Below are 22,861 nucleotides of genomic sequence, written 5' to 3'. Positions count from 1 at the left end.
CCCTCCAATACTAAATCGGTGATCCCTTGATGCCTCAACGTATGTCCTACCAACCGATCCCTTCTTCTAGTCACGTTGTGCCACAAACTCCTCTCCTCCCCAATTCTACTCAATACCTCCTCATTAGTTATGTGATCTACCCATCTAATCTTCAGCATTCTTCTGTAGCACCACATTTCGAAAGTTTCTATTCTCTTCCTGTCCAAACTATTTATCGTCCATGTTTCACTTCCATACATGGCTACACTCCATACAAATACTTTCAGAAAAGACTTCCTGACACTTAAATCTATACTCGATGTTAACAAATTTCTCTTCTTCAGAAACGCTTTCCTTGCCATTGCCAGTCTACATTTTATACCTTCTCTACTTTGACCATCATCAGTTATTTTGCTCCCCAAATAGCAAAACTCCTTTACTACTTTAAGTGTCTCATTTCCTAATCTAATTCCCTCAGCATCACCCAACTTAATTCAACTACATTCCATTATCCTCATTTTGCTTTTGTTGATGTTCATCTTATATCCTCCTTTCAAGACACTGTCCATTCCTTTCAACTGCTCTTCCAAGTCCTTTGCTGTCTCTGACAGAATTACAAAGTCATCGGCAAACCTCAAAGTTTTTATTTCTACAACCATGTCTCACTCCCTTCCCAACCACTGCTTCCCTTTCATGTCCCTCGACTCTTATAACTGCCATCTGGTTTCTGTACAAATTGTAAATAGCCTTTCACTCCCTGTATTTTACCCCTGCCACCTTCAGAATTTGATAGAGCGTATTCCAGTCAACATTGTCAAAAGCTTTCTCCTAGTCTACAAATGCTAGAGACATAGGTTTGCCTTTTCTTAATCTAGCATCTAAGGTAAGTCGTAAGGTCAGTATTGCCTCACGTGTTCCAACATTTCTACGGAATCCAAACTGATCTTCCCGAGGTCGGCTTCTACTAGTTCTACCATTCGTCTGTAAAGAATCCGCGTTAGTATTTTGCAGCCGTGACTTATTAAACTGATCGTTCGGTAATTTTCACATTTGTCAACACCTGCTTTATTTAGGATTGGAATTATTATATTCTTCTTGAAGTGTGAGGGTATTTCGCCTGTCTCATACATCTTGCTAACCAGATGGTTGAGTTTTGTCAGGACTGGCTCTCCCAAGGCCGTCAGTAGTTCTAATGGAATGTTGTCTACTCCCGGGGCCTTGTTTCGGCTCAGGTCTTTTAGTGCTCTGTCAAACTCTTCACGCAATATCGTATCTCCTATTTCATCTTCATCTACATTCTCTTCCATTTCTGTAATATTGTCCTCAAGTACATCGCCCTTGTGTAGACCCTCTATATTCTCCTTCCAACTTTCTGCTTTCCCTTCTTTGCTTAGAACTGGGTTTCCATCTGAGCTCTTGATATTCATATGAGTGGTTCTCTTTTCTCCACAGGTGTCTTTAATTCTCCTGTAGGCAGTATCTATCTTACCCCTAGTGAGATAAGCATCTACATCCTTACATTTGTCCTCTAGCCATCCCTGCTTAGCCATTTTGCACTTCCAGTCAATCTCGTTTTTGAGACGTTTGTATTCCTTTTTGCCTGCTTCATTTACTGCGTTTTTATGTTTCCTCCTTTCATTAATTAAATTCAATATTTCTTCTGTTACCCAAGGATTTCTACTAGCCCTCATCTTTTTACCTACTTGATCCTCTGCTGCCTTCACTACTACATCCCTCTGAGCTACCCATTCTTCTTCTACTGTACTTCTTTCCCCCACTGCTGTCAATTGTTCCCTTATGCTCTCCCTGAGACTCTGTACAACCTCTGGTTTAGTCAGTTTATCCAGGTCCCATCTCCTTAAATTCCCACCTTTTTGCAGTTTCTTCAATTTTAATCTGCAGTTCATAACCAATAGATTGTAGTCAGAGTCCACATCTGCCCCCGGAAATGTCTTACATTTTAAAACCTTCCTAAATCTCTGTCTTACCATTATATAATCTATCTGATACCTTTTAGTATCCCCGGGATTCTTCCATGTATACAACCTTCTTTTAAAGGGATAAGCACATGGAATAATGGCATACTTCTCTTGTACTAAGAGCTCTTGTGCAAGGGCTCGGCAACCACGGAGGAAATTTCTCTTTGGTTGGGCTTCCAGCCAGCTTTTTCACAGCAGTAACACCCCTACCAGCACCTCAAGAAAAGTTATACGCATACACTGCACAGGCCAAGTTTTATATCTCCGTTGGTGGCAATTGACTTTATCATTTTATCTAAAATGTACAAGGAGCCAGTGAGTCCATCTATAGTTTACTTCAGAAATAAGCTGTGATAAGTTTTGTCAGAAGAAGTAGCCCAGAACACAAGGTTTCTAGAAAAATTAAAATTGGTTCTCTGATAAAATACAGTATATGAAATTCAGTACTGCATAAGCCCTGGCCTTATAGCTAGAATGTTCTCTGGATCGTTCACATAATACATCATAATGATATGGAACGAGTCATTTTACTTTTGCATTGCAAATTAATGTGTAAATATACCATATTTACTCGAATCTAAGCCACACCTAAAAAATGAGACTCGAAATCAAGGAAATAAAAATTTCCCGAATCTAAGCCGCACCTGAAATTTGGACTCAAAATTCAAGGGGAGAGAAAAGTTTTAGGCCGCACCTCCAAATCGAAACAAAGTTGGTCCATTGTAATATGAGACACAATTAAGGTCGCATGAATGACGATACAGCTACAGTAGTTTGGTTCGAGTCGTAAGCTTAGCAGTTAAGATTTACCAGGTAGCCATTGCTAAGCGTCAGGCAATCCATCCATATTTATACGGATACCCTTCCTTTTTCGCGTGCTTCATCTGATTTGAATTGATTGCTTATTTTTCTTTGATCTGAGAAGTGCCATTCTCTTTGTTATAGGTGTTTACTTCACTCTAAGCTGAAAATGCATTACTGTACTGTGTCATGCATTGTTTGTTGCATTCTGATAATAGTGTTTACGGCCTGTCACCGGCCGGTGTGGCCGTGCGGTCTAGGCGCTCAGTCTGGAACCGCGTGACCGCTCCGGTCGCAGGTTCGAATTCTGCCTCGGGCATGGATGTGTGTGGTGTCCTTAGGTTAGTTAGGTTTAAGTAGTTCTAAGTTCTGGGGGACTGATGACCACAGATGTTAAGTCCCATAGTGCTCAGAGCCATTTTTACGGCCTGTCGGCAAGAGACTGCTATTTGTTGTTACTTACACTGCTGCTGTCTTTGATAATGATCAACAAGAACCAAATAATAGACTGCGTATGATAGATGATGTTCTGAACGAGAGTTTAGCGAAAATTTTTCTCCGTTTGAAAATTTTTGTGGGCGCCTCTTTAGTACATTACATTCTGCCCAGAAATTGGAGTCATCTTAGATTTAAAAATCTAGTCAATTGCCGTGCTTCATTTCTGACTTTATCACTATTAGGCATAAGAATAATATGAATATAAACATGACATGATATGTATATTCTTCCGCGTTTGCTGTTGTCTGACTCTAGTTTCGTAGTTTATTAGGCAGACAGGATTTAAATGAGATAGCAGTAAACACGAAACAATACGTGGCAGAACGTTTATATTCATATTATTATTATGGTGAAGAGAATACTGCATGTGATTCACAATTCATAAAAGTTCCTATTTGCAACCATCTCTTCTCACAGGTAGGAAAAAATTCAGAATGTAGAGTTGGCCATATTGACAAACATCCATCCGTGTGCGTGTGTGTGTGTGTGTGTGTGTGTGCTCGAGTGTATACCTGTCCTTTTTTCCCCCCTAAGGTAAGTCTTTCCACTCCCGGGATTGGAATTATTCCTTACCCTCTCCCGTAAAACCCACATCCTTTTGTCTTTCCCTCTCCTTCCCTCTTTCCTGATGAAGCAACCATGGGTTTGCGAAAGCTTGAATATTTGTGTGTGTTTGTGTGTTTTTTATTTTTTTATTTTATTGTGTTTATCAACATACCAGCGCTTTCTCATTTGGTAAGTTAAAGCATCTTTTTTTTTTATATATATATTTTTTTCCCACGTGGAATGTTTCCCTCGAGACTTGAATGTCAAGCTACTTTTTTTATCTTTCTCTCTTTGCACAATGATTTATGCTTAAGAAAGTAATGTATATGACCAATATGTTGCCACATTTTTCACTGAGAAAGCATACTATAATTGTAAATCTGACTCTTTCCACTCCTTAGCAAGGGTATGCAATTGTGATTCATAGAACATGCCACTGACTAACTAGAATATTTAAACATTGTTTACAAACTCAGTAAAATGTTTCTCATTAATCCGTTCAGTGGATGTTGCAGTATCAACTCCCTTATTTTCAGAAGCTTCTTGAACACTGTCCACTAGTCTCAGAGTGTCTGCAAGGCCATAATTCTGACATTTTGGATGCCTCTTCCTAATGTTTCCAATTCATGTTCCTTCAGATGATTGCAAAATCAACTGGACATCATAACTTCCACATGAAAAATACTATATCAGTTTGGGCAACTGAATGGGAACACTATTCCAAGCATTAGAGTGAATAAAATGGTGTTGTAAATGCACACTTACAGGTATACTGCAGTTAGCCCATTCCGGGAATAGCTACTCTTGGCTTCACCTTGTGATTGAACAAATGGTCATATGGGCACTGAAGACAAAGATGTTTAGTGCTCAGAATGAGTCTATTCATCATGACTTCTGACACATGTATCTTCATCATAGTTTTTCACTGTACAGCATGAAACTTCAATCTTCACATTCAATATGTTCATCTGGCTGCAACTGACAAATCAGCTTCAGCCTGTGCATTCAGCATGAGCTGTTGCTTCTTAGCATGTGCGTCCATGTGCATTCATCTGCTCATGATACACACTTTGTTTGTATAGTGATCAATTTAACAAACTTTTTGGACACATTTTGTACATGTAAAGCTGTCTGGTAATTCAAACAATAGAAACTCCAGGTAGGAATATCAACAATGTACGAAAAAAGACATTAAGTTGAAGGCAGACACAATTAAAAGACACACAAAGCTTTCAGCCACAGCCTTCAGCAGATAAGAGAAACACACACTACTCATATACACAAGCAAGCACACCTCATGCACACATTACTGCCAACTCTAGAAGCTCGGACTAAGCTGCTGGAGTTGGCGGTCACGTGTGCATGAGTTGTGCTTGCTTCTGTACTTAAATGATGTCTGTTTCTCGTATCTGATGAAGACAGTGGCCAAAAGCTTTATGCAAGTGTCTTTTAATTGTCAAACAATGGAAAATCTAGGATGGAATGTAACAATATTAGAGAAGGAAAGTTGCTACTCACCATATAGCGGAGACGCTGAGTCGCGATAGGCAGAACAAAGAGATTCACACAATAATAGCACACACACACACACACACACACACACACACACACACACACAAATGCAAACGCAACTTGCACACGTCTGCAGTCTCAGACAACTGAAACCACACTGCGAGCAGCAACACCAGTGCATGATAGGAGTGGCGACTGGGTGGGGGTAAGGAGGAGGCTGGGGCAGAGGGAGGGAGGGATAGGATGGTTGGGGTGGCAGACAGTGAAATGCTGCAGTTTAGATGGATGGCAGGAGAGAAGGGGGGGGGGGGTAATTAGCAGAAAGGAGAGAAATTGAAAGACTGGGTGTGGTGGTGAAATGACGGCTGTGTAGTGCTGGAATGGGAACAGGTGGATGGGTGAGGACAGTGACTAATGAAGGCTGAGGCCAGGAGGGTTATGGGGATGTATTGCAGGGAAAGTTCCCACCTACGCAATTCAGAAAAACTGGTGTTGGTGTGGAGAATCCATACGGCACAGGCTGTGAAGCAGTCATTGAGATGAGGGATATCATGTTTGGCAGTGTGTTCAGCAACAGGGTGGTCCACTTGTTTTTTGGCCACACTTTATTGGTGACCATTCATGTGGACAGACAGCTTGTTGGTTGTCATGCCTACATAGAATGCAGCACAGTGGTGGCAGCTTAGCTTGTAAATCACATGACTGGTTTCACAGGTAGCTCTGCCTTTGATAAGATAGGTGATGTTAGTGACCGGACTGGAGTAGGTGGTGGTAGGAGGATGTATGGGACAGGTCTTGCATCTAGGTCTATTACAGGGGTTATGTCCTGCCCACTATCCTTCCCACCCCTCCTACAGTGGTATTCCACCATCCACCGAACCTACAAAATATACTCATCCATCCTTACATAACCCCTGCTCCCAGTAGGGGCTACTTCTGACAAAGGCCTTAATGGCCGAAAGCTATAATTGTGTGAATCTTTTTGTTGTGCCTATCGCGACTCAGCATCTCTGCTATATGGTGAGTAGCAACATTCCTTTTCTAATATTGTCTTTTAATTGTGCCTGTCCACAACTTATGTGTCTTCTTTACGGTAAGTAGCAATCTGTCTTTTTCTACATTGTTTGTTAATTCGATATTAATACATATATGATTTTCAGGTCCTTCATTCCTGTGCAGATGAGCTATGTGGCAGAAATGCAATGAAATATGAAGCTGTTAAGGCATCAACTGACTGGACAGCAGAAGAACACAGTTGTATCTGTAATGAAATAAAGAAATTATTTTCAGAAGTTGTTGGTAATTCACTTGGAAATGAAATGGTAAAATTGTGTAAAAAAATGGAATATGTTTTACATTTTTAGTTCTAAGCATACTAACTTTCATGCAAGACTTCTGAATTTCACTTGAATATTGTTTTTCACTAATGCATTTGCATATATTCCTTTTTCCTTGTGTATTGCAAGGATCATCTCATTAGTCATAGTTGGACTGAAGAACTTCAGAATATTGGCTGTATTTTTTGCTACAAAAAGCCAATAAAATTAATCTTTTTTTTAAAAAAATACATATTTTTCATGATTTTTTGATCGCACAAGTCGGTATTCTTTATTTTTTTATATTCTGTAAAACTGATAGAATCTTAAACTTTCATAAGATAACAACTGTTGGGAACAAGTTTGCTCTGTGAGTGAACTTATTCCAAACATATAACAGATAGTAGTGTTCTGGAACATGCAGGTAGGTTTTTGGGAAGACAATTGCTTACTTTAAACCATGATACGAAAATGTCACTACGGGAATATATTTTAAATGCTTGGTTAATTGTGGATTTTATTATAAAGTTGTTATTAAATATGATATTTGAGCACTAAGTAATACCAGAAATTCTATACTATTTCTACGAAGCTTGAAGTGTTTTTCTTGTTGTGGGTTGATTTTAAGTGATTGCCTTATTGTGAGATGCCAGGTCTTTATTTGTTCCTGATAACTATAGTTACCTTCTTTTCCAAATTTCCAGGTTGCAGTCTTGTTTCCTCTCAATGTTGTGGTCTTGCTATGCAGTGCCATGTATTTGACCGCTGACTTCTTTTCCAATTGCAGAGAGCTATAAGAGAGCTTTCACATTTAAACAGCTACTATGAAATCACAAAACATGGTTTCCATAATTCTTCTATATTCAGATAAGTTCTCAACTTAGAACAACTGATAATTAACAAAGTTTTTAAGACAACATGTTTATACATGATACTTCAGTGTTTGACCAAAACCAGAAGTTCATACTTAACTCGAGATAGTGCAGCGTAGAGTCTGTTTAACAACATTCATTTTTCGTTAGTGCTTGACTATTGTCTCAGGCCTCTTTCTTCTTCGGAGTCGACAGCACCCCCAAAACTCGAATGCAAAGTGCAAGTGACCCCTCACTGGCCAGTCCAAATTACACATCCATAGTTGCTTTGTGCACTGTGCCCACATTTTTCTCTCTCATATCTGCACATAAATTCCAGAAAACCCAGGCACAGTAGATGCTCTTTATGTTATTCCTAATTAAAGTCACATTTTCCACATGCATATTTTTCATCGGTCCAGTAAAAGGAAAATGAGATGTCTTGGTATGCTTTATAGCAACATGTACCTGTTGTTGTATAGTTTGACGCAACTATTTAATGTGGCTCTAACCAGATATGTTTACTGTTTTTCTTATACTGATATAGTGTGTTCTCATTCTCACCATCAAAGATGTATATATCAACTGTCTTTTTAATCACACAATCCCAATATAAATGTTCTCTTTGTTGATGTAGTCACATCATATTGCTGAAAGTTGAGAAACTTCCACCTCAAGAAAATATTGAGGAATGTACGAATTATTAGACCATAAGTAATGATACTAGTATTTCTGTAATTACCATCTCTGTTAAAGTTTGAAGTGTAAAAGGGAAGGTCATAAAACCCTCAGGGAAGTGATTAATGTATTGTGCAAATGCAGAATGAGACTTCTTGCAGAAAAAAATTAAGTACCGTTTCCAATTTCCTTTGAACTAGGTAAATATTCTCGTGGTTCTATTGGTGACACGGGAACTGAAGCCTGCAAACCTTCTTCCTGGATTTCAAATAACAAAAAATTATCTATACCCCCTCTGAAATAACATGGATGACTTAGTTTTGCTATAAGATGAGCTACATTATATGTAAGATCAAAGATTTGTGTGGTAATAGCAGGAGAAGAAAAGGAAGGCCTTCTTATGGATGAGGGATGAAGGGGATAGATGAGTGTTCAGCTGCAAATTTCGAAATTGCCAGTATTTCTACACGTGAACATGTTTGATAGAGCAATATGGCAATACCCTGTTAAGATTGTTATTGGCTTTATACAATCAGTTTTTTTTTGTTTTCTCTGCAGAAACTCAATTACAGAACTTAAGTCTCAGTATTTAGTTTACAGTATCCCTATTATGAGTTAAATATATCAGCCACTTTAATTTTGTTGATGACATTGTACTTTTTGTCTTCAGTACAGATAAACTTCAGCAATCAATGGATGAACATGCTTTAATTTTTAAAATTAGGCTCAAAGTCAATTATAATGAGATTAAAATAATATATAGTTGACAAATTATAAAAAGAAAATAGTACAAATTAAGTAGTAGTCATACAACTGGTATTTGGTCGTACCAGCTGATTTATGGCAGTGTGATATGATGGACCATTTCACGAAAACCATTCAGAATGTGATGGTTGCTCGGGGAGGTGGGGAGATAGAGAAGGCCACGAGGACGACATAATAGAATGGGTAGCTGAAGACAGGATTGCCACGTACCCAGATCTGGGCGGAATTGTCCTGATTTTTCTGTTGAAAATGTGACTCACGATTAAACCTTGTCAGGATACATAAAATTCATGATTACAGCAGGGTGGATTATATTTCATACAATATAGTCTGTTTATTATACAAGTTAGGAGCCATTTTTGTAAATGTAACTGAACTTAAAAATACAGCCCTTTGTCCTGAAAGATTTGCACTCAGCTGCTATTAAGAATCTCATTTTTAATTTGGCCAATCAGCTCCTTAGACCTGAATTACTGTATGACAGTGATCAAATGCCAATTTAGGACAAATAATCCTCAATCAGTAGAAGACAGTCATTTGTTTTTGGCTCCAGCCAATATTACTTATTGTGACTGCACTGTGTCAGGTAACCATTCTTGTTTCCTTTGTTACTGTGTGTTGTACTTCACTCTATTTCAAGTGTTTCCTTTCCTTGTGATAAGCATACGTATTTGTTGCAGTTACAATTTTGTATTTAAACTTCATAGGGCAATTGCGAACATCATTTAATCAATTTTTATCTCTGACTTCTGCCTGCTGAAGCAGCTGCCTGCACAGTGATGGTGAATGTGGGGGGCAGGGCATGCAGTCTTCTACCTTACATCAAACTCAGTAGTGACTCAGAAACTGACCATAACAGATGGTTATTGCTACTGACGGTAAAGCATATTTACAACCAGATTCACAGTCAGCAAAACTAATGAAGTATCAGTGCCGAAAAAGAAGCAGAAAGTGAAATTGGAAACCAATTTTAATGACAAACAGTGTAAGACTTACTCATGGCTTCATAAAGGTAAAGATGATTAGCTATAACGCTCACCGTATTGTATGCCTCTCAGCTTAGTGTGTCTCACTGATGTGAAACTGACATTAAGGACAAGTGTTAAAAATCCCGATTTTGTTTAGTTTAAAAGTATCATGTTTGAAAAAGATCCTGACTTTGGTTTAAAAAATCCTGGCAACCCTGTCTGAATACCATAAATGAAACGTCTAAAGCAGTCATCCACTGGTGGATGTCAGTTTGCTGACGATGAGGATGAGGAGGATGATGGTGGTCATGGTGAGGAGGAGGAGGAGGAGGAGGATGATGATGATGATGATGATGATGATGATATCCTTATTTTCATTATTCATTTAATAGAACCACAGGGTGACAGAAACTGTACCTCACATCGTGTTCTCATGGATGAAATTCGTCTTATATTTTCATACATTCACTTTCTTTTGTTTTTAAGGTATGCTTTGCTAGAATAATGCAGCTAAAATCAATTGCGTATTTGTCTGTAAAATTGATCAGGAATAATGTAAGGTAGAACAGAATTATCATAAAATATCTTTAATTTTTATACTCACTATGCAGAAAATGCAATAGATTCCTCTGGCCTTTAGCAGTAGTGTCCGATAGTTGATTTCTGAAAGTAACAGCTCGCTGTCACTGTGTATCCTGTCTTGTCATATTTTATTTATTTATTGATTTGTAAGAACCTGGCTTTCTGCTTGTCTGAAGCAGGTCCTACAATATGCTTGATACAGGCATTATCCTCTGCATAATGTTTTTTCTTTAATTGATACCTTAAGAATAAGAATAGACGAGGGCTAGTAGAAATCCTTGGATGACAGAAGAAATACTGAATTTAACTGATGAAAGGAGAAAATATAAAAATGCAGTAAATGAAGCAGGCAAAAAGGAATACAAACGTCTCAAAAATGAGATCGACAGGAAGTGCAAAATGGCTAAGCAGGCATAGCTAGAGGACAAATGTAAGGATGTAGAGGCTTATCTCACTAGGGGTAAGAAAGATACAGCCTACAGGAAAATTAAAGAGACCTCTGCAGAAAAGAGAACCACTTGTATGAATATCAAAAGCTCAGATGGAAACCCAGTTCTAAGCAAAGAAGGGAAAGCAGAAAGGTGGAATGAGTATATAGAGGGTCTATACAAGGGAGATGTACTTGAGGACAATATTATGGAAATGGAAGAGGATGTAGATTAAGATGAAATGAGAGATATAATACTGTGTGAAGAGTTTGACAGAGCACTGAAAGACCTGAGTCGAAACAAGGCCCCGGGAGTAGACAAAATTCCATTAGAACTACTGACGGCCTTGGGAGAGCCAGTCCTGATGAAACTCTACCATCTGGTGAGCAAGATGTATGAGACAGGCGAAATACCCTCAGACTTCAAGAAGAATATAATAATTCCAATCCCAAAGAAAGCAGGTGTTGACAAATGTGAAAATTACCGAACTATCAGTTTAATAAGTCACGGCTACAAAATACTAACGCGGGTTCTTTACAGACGAATGGAAATACTAGTAGAAGCCGACCACGGGGAGTTTGGATTCCATAGAAATGTTGGAACACGTGAGGCAATACTGACCCTACGACTTACCTTAGATGCTAGATTAAGAAAAGGAAAACCTGCGTTTCTAGCATTTGTAGACTTAGGGAAAACTTTTGACAATGTTGACTGGAATACGCTCTTTCAAATTCTGAAGGTGGCAGGGGTAAAATACAGGGAGCGAAAGGCTATTTACAATTTGTACAGAAACCAGATGGCAGTTGTAAGAGTCGAGGGACATGAAAGGGAAGCAGTGGTTGGGAAGGGAGTGAGACAGGGTTGTAGTCTCTCCCCGATGTTATTCAATCTGTATATTGAGCAAGCAGTGAAGGAAACAAAAAGAAAATTTGAGTAGGCATTAAAATCCATGGAGAAGAAATAAAAACTTGAGGTTCGTCGATGACATTGTAATTCTGTCAGAGACAGCAAAGGACTTGGAAGAGCAGTTGAATGGAATGGATAGTGTCTTGAAAGGAGGGTATAAGATGAACATCAACAAAAGCAAAACGAGGATAATGGAATGTAGTCGAATTAAGTCGGGTGATGCTGAGGGAATTAGATTAGGAAATGAGACACTTAAAGTAGTAAAGGAATTTTGCTATTTGGGGAGCAAAATAACTGATGACGGTCGAAGTAGAGAGGATATAAAATGTAGACTGGCAATGGCAAGGAAAGCGTTTCTGAAGAAGAGAAATTTGTTAACATCGAGTATAGATTTAAGAGTCAGGAAGTCATTTCTGAAAGTATTTGTATGGAGTGTAGCCATGTATGGAAGTGAAACATGGATGATAAATAGTTTGGACAAGAAGAGAATAGAAGCTTTTGAAATGTGGTGCTACAGAAGAATGCTGAAGATTAGATGGGTAGATCACATAACTAATGAGGAAGTATTGAATAGGATTGGGGAGAAGAGAAGTTTGTGGCACAACCTGACTAGAAGAAGGGATCGGTTGGTAGGACATACGTTGAGGCATCAAGGGATCACCGATTTAGTATTGGAGGGCAGTGTGGAGGGTAAAAATCGTAGAGGGAGACAAAGAGATGAATACACTAAGCAAATTCAGAAGGATGTAGGTTGCAGTAGGTACTGGGAGATGAAGTAGTTTGCACAGGATAGAGTAGCAAGGAGAGCTTCATCAAACCAGTCGCAGGACTGAAGACCACAACAACAACAACAACAACAACAAGAATAAGTGTTTTAAAAAATGCCAGTCTTAGTTAATTTGGAATAAATTGAATTAATACAACAAAAATGTAAAGTGATAAGCTTTGTTTAGAATCTATATCTGTATGGAATTTGGTCCATGCCTTTTGGTTTGTAGTTACATCAGTATGTCTTGAGTTTGACTGATTATAATAGAAAAATCTTCTAAACTTACAGTTACATTTCCTATAGGTGTTGCCCCTAAATTACACTATTTGGAGCATGCAGCATGAATAGCTCTTTGATTAGTGTGTGTGGTTCAGTATGTCTTGAGCCACAGCAGTTCCATATATACATAATCCCATTTGCATAATACTTTTCTATGTTTCACTGAACATTATATTATAACTAACTCGACAAATACTATGCAACTTGGAAAAATCTTGAGTCCTCTCCAGTCTATGAAGATTAAACATACTATAGCTGAGTGAGGTGGCACTGTAGTAATACACTGGACTTGTAATCGGGATGGGCGACTATTATAATACCCATGTGGCCATCCAAATTTACATTTCTCTCAATTTCTGTAAATCATTTATGGTGAATCCTAGGATGATTCCCTACTCCATTGTTCCCCAATCGGAGCTGGTGCTCTGTCTCTTAAAGACCTTAATGGGATGTCAAAATTTAATCTTCCTTCCATCTAAATAGTTGCATATTACTTTATTAATAGTTATTAATGTGTTATTGCTAAACTAAATTACATTACACATGCTACTGTTGCAGAGACTGTAGGATTACAATAATTCACTGGCTCACACAATATTTCCATATTATTTGTTACACTTTAATTCACAGAAGTATTTGTAGCCACTGTCACTTTATGTCATACTGCAACACATACATACAACCTTTGCTTCTTCTGATACCTTTACTGTTAGCTGATATTAGCACTACTCTTGCTGCATTCACTCCTTCGAGACACACATCTTCCTCATCATCGGCATCTACGCTATAACTCGCCTCCTCTGTTCTATTAACATATCTCCGAACTGCCTCTCTTTCACTGTTGTTGGTATTGCTTATAAACTTTTTTTACTTCATTCCTAGATATGTTAAGTAAAGATATGATTTTAGCAGGTCAATGCCGTCTAATTTCCACTTTGACAGAGCACAAGATTTTGTCAGAAAACCACCTGCTCAGCAGATCTTGAACTTCAACAGTTACAAAACACATTGAGGACACAGTCCATGCCCTGTCCATTCAATTCATTTGCGCTCAGATAACCTCGACATTGAGCGCCCATAATCTCCACAATTCATTTGCAGTACCTCTCGGATGTTCTATGCTTACACTGTCACAAACCTGTTGCCATTCGTCATGTGTTCAGCTTCATTACGTGACATTGTTTATTCTGGAAAGTGCACTCTCTCTCTAAATTATAAAGCCAAAACCAATATGTTGCGGCCAGAACATCATCAGTGTGTATTCCCCCAATGACGAGGGGAGCCTCTGTGTCATGATCTGTAGAGCATTCATCAGCAACTGATACAATTTTTGTTTGAATATTGCAATTTTACACTAGCATTTTTCATTAATTTTTGCAGTAGAGATTGAGAACTAGTAGTCAGTAACATTAATTCACATTTGTGCTTGTGATCTAGAAAAGGAAAATTAAAGTGCTTGCAGATAATTATTAAATATTATGTCCAATCATTGTTCTATGTATTATCTGTTTTTTCAGTTACTGAGTTTAGAGTAATGTGACTGTATATTTCAGGTACTTGCAAATGCACCAGAGTTGGATGCGTCCCATCGGAAGTGTCTTCTAGATTGCTTAGACATACACAGGAAAGATATCAAGAGAACTTTAATTGCAGATTTAGCTTCCATATCAGGCCCAGTACTGAAGGATTTTGACTGGAAACTAAAGGTCCCTATTATTAGTTACATTTTCTATTATCTTGTTGAAAATGTGCAAAAGTCAACATAACCAGTTTTGAAGGGCCTCATTTTGTGGTGCAACATATTATGTTCCTGATATACGCAATCATAACATATGGTACAAATATAGCTTTCCAGAATTTTAGATACATGTGCGCTGAAGATGTAGCTGTACAGTTAATTAAATAATAAGATAATAAGCATCATTCTTCTTAGGCACCAAACGCTACATCAGAATTCTCAATAGATGCTACAGTTCGTGTAAGAAATGGAAAATGTGATTTCAAGGATGTGATATAGCTATGATTACAAGGTGAGGTCTCAAATTTCTGAAATCCATCTGAAAATGAACGTTTAAATCATAAACTCGTTAAGATGACCTTTGATTAAAAAGATTCATATTTACCTCATTCTAGGGTGCACGGTGCTTTGAAGAACGTTACTTTTGTGCAGCTCATTAAGAAGTTTAGACTGAATGCACTCTCTATTTAGTGATTAAACGTCTGTAAACACCTTACTTTATGTGTTATCAGCATTAATAATGGCAATAAGTACTTTTGGCACAGCAGAATGGGCACTAAAATTTTGCAGGAAATTGCAAGAAGAGAATCAAACTGAAACATTGATAACATGACAACTTTTAGCTAAAGAAACAGTTAGCAGATTTAACTAACTGAACAGGATAAAATTTGAGATGAGGGTGAGGATGATATTGAAGAAAATAGCTAGTAGTGACAGTATTGTATCAGTGTTAATAGTTCCATAAAAGTTAGAAGATGTATTTGTGGCACTACTATCACGAGACTAGTTTTGGTAAATTCAGTGTTTGTATTTTGTAGGTCAGATGAGAATGTTATGTTTATTAAGATTATTCAGTGTTATAAATGAGACTTATACTGATATTGTGATAATTTTTTGCAAAGAAAAATTCTATTTGTGACTAATAAAATGTTCATTTGATGTTAATCTTTAGATCAGAAAATCATCTTTAATATAATAATGCTTGTAGCAGGGTTGGGTTTGGCAGGGGAGGGCGGCGGGGAGGAGGATCATTTTCATCACACCTGCAGTAGACGTAATACTACACATTCCAGTGAAGGAAGCTGTAAACCTCTGGAATTTCATCCATTACTGGCTGCTTTTTATATGGTGAAGGTGGGATACTTGAGCTGGGAGTTGACTTGCAGTACTTGCTGATCCGTCTCTACTGTTGCAATCACTGTTACACATACAACACCATGGGTTGCAGAGAACGCAGGTTTTGGATTCAGCACCTGGATTCTGAAGACAGTACAAATAAAACGCTATCATCTTCATAGTAGGCACCACAGTCAGAATCAAGATGGCATTTTTTCGCACTTTTTTTCGAGTTTTTGTAATCCAAAAATCCGCCTGCGGCTTAGAATCGAGTGCAAAGTAAGCAGAAGTTCTAAAAAATGTTGGTAGGTGCTGCCACAACTAACTTCTGCTGTTGAATATATGTAGTGCTACACAGGCATGCTTTGCAGGCACAAAGATAAATTATGGTACCAAAACCTCTGCGTCAATAAATAAATTAAAAAAGAAAGTAGAAGACGAGCTATTTTCTCCCCTCTGAGTTTCGACCACTTCATTTTCATACATTATCCAATGAAATAAATAGAAATTCCGTACTGTTCATCTTTGAAAGTAGCAGCTTTTTAAATATTCGTAGCAACAAAACTAAGTTTCTTTACACAAAAATACCAACAATGCACAAGGCTTTTGGATTGTTGCACGAGTTGATATGCTGGGGCTCATTAAGATTTCACGTAGTGGCACCTCTTGCTTCGTGGAATTTTGTGAAGCGCTTGTTGGTGTTAGTGAACCATAATGAAGCGCTTTAATTTTAGTGCCAAATTCAAGAGGGGAGTTATTTCTTTTGCGGAACAAAGTTTTAATCGTGCTGCAGGTCTGCGACACGGGATTGATGAGAGCTACGTCAGGCGATGGTGACTGCAGAGACACAAATTATTTGAATGTTCAAGTAGTAGGAAAGCATTTAGTGAGCCAAAGTGTGGCCGATATCATGCACTAGAAGTGATTTTAAATGAATAAGACAATTCTTCTGTTCTTTTTATTGTAAGCGGCGGTAGTGTGCACAAAAGCAAGCCATGCTGCGAGAGCGGCGACAAGTCATAAGCACTCATTATCAGAATGCAACAAACAGTGCATGACACCATACAATAATGCATTTTCAGCTTAGAGTGACATAAACACCTATAACAAAGAGAACGGCACTTATCAGATCAAAGCAAAATAAGCGATCGATTCAAACCAGACGAAGCACGTGAAAAAGGAAGGGTACCCATATAAATACGGACAGAGCACCTGACGCATAGCAATGGCTACCTGGTAAAGCTTAACTGCTAAGCGTACTACTTGAACCAAAGTACTGTAGCTGTATCGTCATCCATTTGACCTAAATTGTGTCTCGTGTTACAATGGACCAACTTTGTTTCGATTTGGAGCTGCGGTCTAAAACTTTTCTCCCCCCTTGAATTTTGAATCTTAAATTTCAGGTGTGGCTTAGATTCAGGAAATTTTTTTATTCTTGATTTCGAGTCTCATTTTTCAGGTGTAGCTTAGATTCGAGTAAATACAGTAGATCCTATTTATTTAGACTTTTTGTTGCCTGAAAAGGAGATCTAAATATATACTGTGTATGTGGAAAAATTGTGCCTTCATTTAAAAAGCTTTCAGTTTCATTATGAGAGCAATGTATAAGGTTGCAATTAAGTGCTAAAATTAAATACCCGTTAACATGCAGTCTTATGGAGGTTTTGTTGAGCTGTTACTCAACCTGTAAAAAGATCAGGTCAGCTCAGCTCAGGTATCAACACAAAATCATAAAGGGGTAAAGCAGAAGTATGCCTAATAATGAATAAGAAAATAAAAATACAGGCAGCTACTATGAACAGCCTAGTGAATGCATTATTGTAGGTAAGATAGAAAAAAAGCCAACACCCACCACAGTAGTACAAATTTAGATACCAACTAGCTTTGATAATGAGGATGAGGTAGAAGGAATGGGTGATGAGGTAAAGTAAATTATTCAGATGGTTAAAGGAGATGAAAATTTAATTGTAATGAGTGACTAGGATTCAGTAGGAAAAGGAAAAATAGAAGGAAAAATATTACAAATGGACCGGGGGGAAAGGAATGAAGCAGGAAGCCACATTTTAGAATTTTGCACAGAGCATAATTTAATCATAGCTAACATTTGGTGTTAGTAGAACTACTGATAGCCTTGGGAGAGCCAGCCCTGACAAAGCTCTACCATCTGGTGCGCAAGGTGTATGAGACAGGCGAAATACCCTCACACTTCAAGAAGAATATAATAATTCCAATCCGAAACAAAGCAGGTGTTGACAGATGTGAAAATTATCGAACAATCAGTTTAGTAAGACACAGCTGCAAACTACTAACAAGAATCCTTTACAGACGAATGGAAGAACTGGTAGAAGCCAACCTCGGGGAATATAGTTTGGATTCCGCAGAAATGTTGGAACACATGAGGCAATACTGACCCTACGACTTATCTTAGAAAATAGATTAAGGAAAGGGAAAACCTACATTTATAGAATTTGTAGACTTAGAGAAAGCTTTTGACAATGTTGACTGGAATACTCTCTTTTAAAATTCTGAAGGTGGTAGGGGTAAAATACACGGAGCGAAAGGCTATTTAGAATTTGTACAGAAACCAGACGGCAGTTATAAGAGTCGAGGGGCATGAAAGGGAAGCAGTGGTTGGGAATGGAGTGAGACAGGGTTGTAGCCTATCCCTGATGTTATTCAATCTGTATATTGAGCAAGCAGTAAAGGAAACAAAAGAAAAATTTGTAGTAGGAATTAAAATCCATGGAGAAGAAATAAAAACTTTGAGGTTCACTGATGACATTGTAATTCTGTCAAACAGCAAAGGACCTGGAAGAGCAGCTGAACGGAATGGACATGGTCCTGAAAGGAGGATATAAGATGAACATCAACAAAAGCAAAACGAGAATAATGGAATGTAGTCGAATTAAATCGGGTGATGCTGCGGGAATTAGATTAGGAAATGAGACACTTAAAATAGTAAAGGAGTTTTGCTATTTGGGGAGCAAAATAACTGATGATGGTCGAAGTAGAGAGGATATAAAATGTAGACTGGCAATGGCAAGGAAAGTGTTTCTGAAGAAGAGAAATTTGTTAACATCGAGTATAGATTTAAGTGTCAGGAAGTCGTTTCTGAAAATATTTGTATGGAGTGTAGCCACGTATGGAAGTGAAACGTGGACAATAAATAGTTAAGACAAGAAGAGAATAGAAGCTTTCGAAATGTGGTGCTACAGAAGAATGCTGAAGATTAGATGGGTAGATTACATAACTAATGAGGAGGTATTGAATAGAATAGGGGAGAAGAGAAATTTGTGGCACAACTTGACTAGAAGAAGGGATCACCAATTTAGTATTGGAGGGCAGCGTGGAGGGTAAAAATCATAGAGGGAGTCCAAGAGATGAATACACTAAACAGATTCAGAAGATGTAGATTGCAGTAGATACTGGGAGATGAAGAAGCTTGCACAGGATAGAGTAGTATGGAGAGCTGCATCAAACCAGTCTCTGGACTGAAAACAACAACAACAACAACAACAACATTTTGTGTAAGAATCATGAAAGATGGTATTGTATATGGAAGAGACCTGTGGACTTCGGAGGTTATTGATTATACAGCATGGTCAGAAAAAGTCTGAAAAGCTTGTGAGGGTGTTGCTGGGTAGTCATCTGAGAAACAACTGTTAAGAAAAAAATTTGATATATTGTGCTGTTTCTGAGTTAATTAGCACTGAAGTTACCCAGTCAGGCCATTGCCTGTGCAAATACACATGGCTAGCTGGAAACAATTAGTGTCAGTTGTTCTCACAGAATATATGATAGCACATGAGACTGCTCAACCTTTGGCTCAGATTTGATTTTTGCTGCCGCCCATGACCAATTTTTGTATTGTTCTTTTGTTCGTTTTTATGAAACCACACAAAGAACACATTTGTCGACACCATCTCTAGCGGGTCACTTGAATTGGCATGTACAGCAGCCAGAGCGTCTAACTTCAATGCTAATTACTCAGAAATGGCACAACATATCAATTTTTTTTTGTAATAATTATTTCTCAGCACAACCTATCCTGCAACACCCTTACAAGCTTTCACACAGTTTCTGAGCACCCTGTATAATGGTAAGACAGAGATTTTGAAACCAGGCTTCAGACTGTAAGGCATTTCCAGGAGTAAATGTGGACTCTGAACATAATTTAATGGTTATGAACTGTAGACTAAAACTTAAGAACTTGCTAAAAGGATAAATAGAAGGAACCAGAGGTTGTTGACAGTTTCAGCAGGAGCAAGAGGCCACATTGGACTAGGGGAAAGGAATACACAGAAAACAAATGGGTAGCTTTGAGAGATAGAATAGTGATGGCAGCAGAGGGTCAAATACATAAAAAGACAAGGCTTTACAGAAATCCTTGTATAACTCAGGAATATTGAATTTCAAACAACGGAAAATCCAGGATGGACTGTAACAATATTATGTAAGGGAAAGTTGATTAGATTAGATTAGATTAGTACTTGTTCCATAGATCATGAATACGACACTTCGTAATGATGTGGAACGTGTCAGGTTAATAAAAGGTGTCTATACAAGATATTACATCACACTCAATTTTTTTTTCTTAGGCACTACAGAAACAGCTAATGAAGCAGGTGAAAGGGAATACAGACATCTAAAAAAATGAATGAAATGGTAATTAAATCAAGACCCTAAGCTGTCGCCAAGGCGTTGGTATACATCAACTGGGACTGTTGAAAATGTGTCCCCTGACTGGGACTCGGACCCAGGATCTCCTGCTTATATGGCAGATGGTCTATCCATCTGTGCCACCGCAGGGATTTATCCCTTGCACACTCCCCGTGAGGCCCACATTCTCAACTTAATGTCCACACACTACATTCACAGTGCCCCTGCGCATTACACTCATTACTCGCAGGAGACAATCTTTGTGTGAGTCCCGTAAGAATTCGAGCAATGGGTGTGCATCCAGCACAGGAGGATGAGGTCAATGGCCGATTAGCCTTAACTATATGAAGATGGTATCTGTTCTTTCGGACATGTCCGAGAGAACAGATACCATCTTCATATATCTAAAAAATGAGGTTGGCAGAAAATGCAAAATGGTTGAGCACGAATGGCTAGATGACAAATATGAGGCTGTAGAAGCACACTTAACTAGGGGAAAGATAGCATGCCGAGTACAGGAAGATTAACAAGACCTTTGAAGAAAGGAGAAGCAACTGAATTTGAGTAGCAAAATACCTGATGATGTAAAATACAGATGGCAGTATCAAGAAAATCTTTTCTGAAAAAGAGGAGTTTGTTAATTTTAAATGTTAGGAAGTCTTTACTGGAGGTATTTGGAATGTAGCCTTGTGTGGCAATGAAACATGCATGACAGGCAATGCAGATAAAAAGCTTTTGAAATATGATGCTATAGAAGAATGTTGAAAATTAGTTAGTTTGATCAAATAACAAATGAGATTGAACAGAACTGAATTTGGAAAAAAATGAACTTTGTGGCACAACTTGTCTAAAATAAGAGGTCACTTGACAAGACACTTCCTGAGGCATCAAGTAATTGTCAATTTGGCAAGGGAAGGAAGGAGGAAGGGGTGGAGGGGGAGATTGCAGACGGAGACCAAGGGTTGAATACAGTATGCAGGTGCAAATGGATAAAGGCTGCAGAATTTATATAGAGATGAAGAGCCTTCCACAGAATAGACTAGCATTTCAGTCTTTGAACTGACCACCACCACCACCACCAACAACAACAACAACAACAACAGTGCACTCACATCCAGTTGTGAATAAAACTTTGTAAATATGGCTGTTTGAAAAGGAAATCCAAGAGGCACTGAACTCCTGCCTGGAATTGTCAGTGCTCTCTACTATGGCAGATACAACATAAAAAAATATATCAGTAACTCAAGGAAGATCTGAAAATTTTTGCTCATTGGGCAGTTGGTACTAGTTCACATTCCAGTGATCTCTTCCCATGTTGTATCCACAACAGAATGGACAACCACCAAATGAGATACACAAAATGGATTCTGTAGCCAGTAGGCATGGCTTGTAACCTAAGAGAGCATCCAGAATATGGTAGAACTTATGACAGGAATCACGTAATGTGCTGCTGGTACACTCCTAAATTTCTAGTCACTAGTGGGTTGACAAATGTCACCTTTGCAATTGGGAGGATTGGGGTGGTATTGTATACATTCAGCAGCAGACTCTGTGACAATTTTGAACTGAGAAGACAAATAGTTGTTGAAACACAGAAGAATTTTTTAGTTCTTCTATACAAAAAGAAGTCAGGAGACTCATTAGAAGAAACAGATCTGTAACAGTCATAAACATTCTGAACTGGAAACTTTGAATTTCAGTTTTAAATAGCCCATATAATAATGACCAAATAATCTGCTCACAAGTGGCAGCAGAACATACACATAAAAGGAGGTTATAATCAGGCAAGCTTTCAGAGCCAGTGGTTCCTTCAGGCAGAAAAGTCCCCAAAGTGGAAGGAAGAAGGCTGGAGAGATGTCAGTGGGAGAGCACTCTTATTCCAAGATAGACAGAGAGATAGATAATTTAGGAGTAAAGAGGTCACATATTGAGTAGTGGAAGTGTTAAGTTGTCGACCAGCACACACAAAGAAGAAGAACTTCCTGGATTTAAGAAATAAATCCATTCTTGAGCTAGAATACACACATGTGCTTGTGTCCCTACATGGTGTCAGCTGGACATACAGTTGAATGTGTGTGTGTGTGTTTTGGCAAGTATTCTCATTTATTCCTAAATTATTTACAATTAGAAGAACTTCCCTACTATATAAATAGATGGATAACTACACGTCAGGAACCATAAATGTGTCAATCGTTGCATAGTTATGTAAAAAGTCAGCACTGCTGATACTGCACCATGCATTCAGAAGTAACTGTTCCTGGTACTAACTTCTGATGACAGAGGTTTCAACATTGATTTATTGTCACCAATCTTAAGTATTCCTGATTTATTAACTATGTCTTGTTTGTTAATAGAACAATGTAGACTTATTTAATTATGGGATATTGGAGGAGCAGGGACGTCTATAACCATAATGTTGATTGGACTATGTCTTAAATGAGATGCACTCGTGTCATTTTTCTGTGTGACTTGCAGCAAGTAAATTAATTAA

General features: G+C 38.2%; 1 protein-coding gene across 1 annotated transcript in view; it reads left to right on the top strand.

Moving 5' to 3' along the window:
* Window positions 1-22,861, top strand: part of LOC126092423 (COMM domain-containing protein 8-like) — a 74,474-nt gene that overhangs the window by 49,621 nt on the left and 1,992 nt on the right. The window contains exons 2-3 of the mRNA XM_049908014.1: window positions 6,476-6,637; window positions 14,411-14,563. Coding sequence (XP_049763971.1) covers window positions 6,476-6,637; window positions 14,411-14,563 — 315 coding nt within the window. The remainder of the gene's footprint in view (window positions 1-6,475; window positions 6,638-14,410; window positions 14,564-22,861) is intronic.

This window comes from Schistocerca cancellata, chromosome 7, assembly GCF_023864275.1.
Source record: "Schistocerca cancellata isolate TAMUIC-IGC-003103 chromosome 7, iqSchCanc2.1, whole genome shotgun sequence".
NCBI classification, from domain to species: Eukaryota; Metazoa; Arthropoda; class Insecta; order Orthoptera; family Acrididae; genus Schistocerca; species Schistocerca cancellata.
Note: the sequence above shows the minus strand (reverse complement) of the source record. Positions and strands in the feature narration are given on the sequence as shown.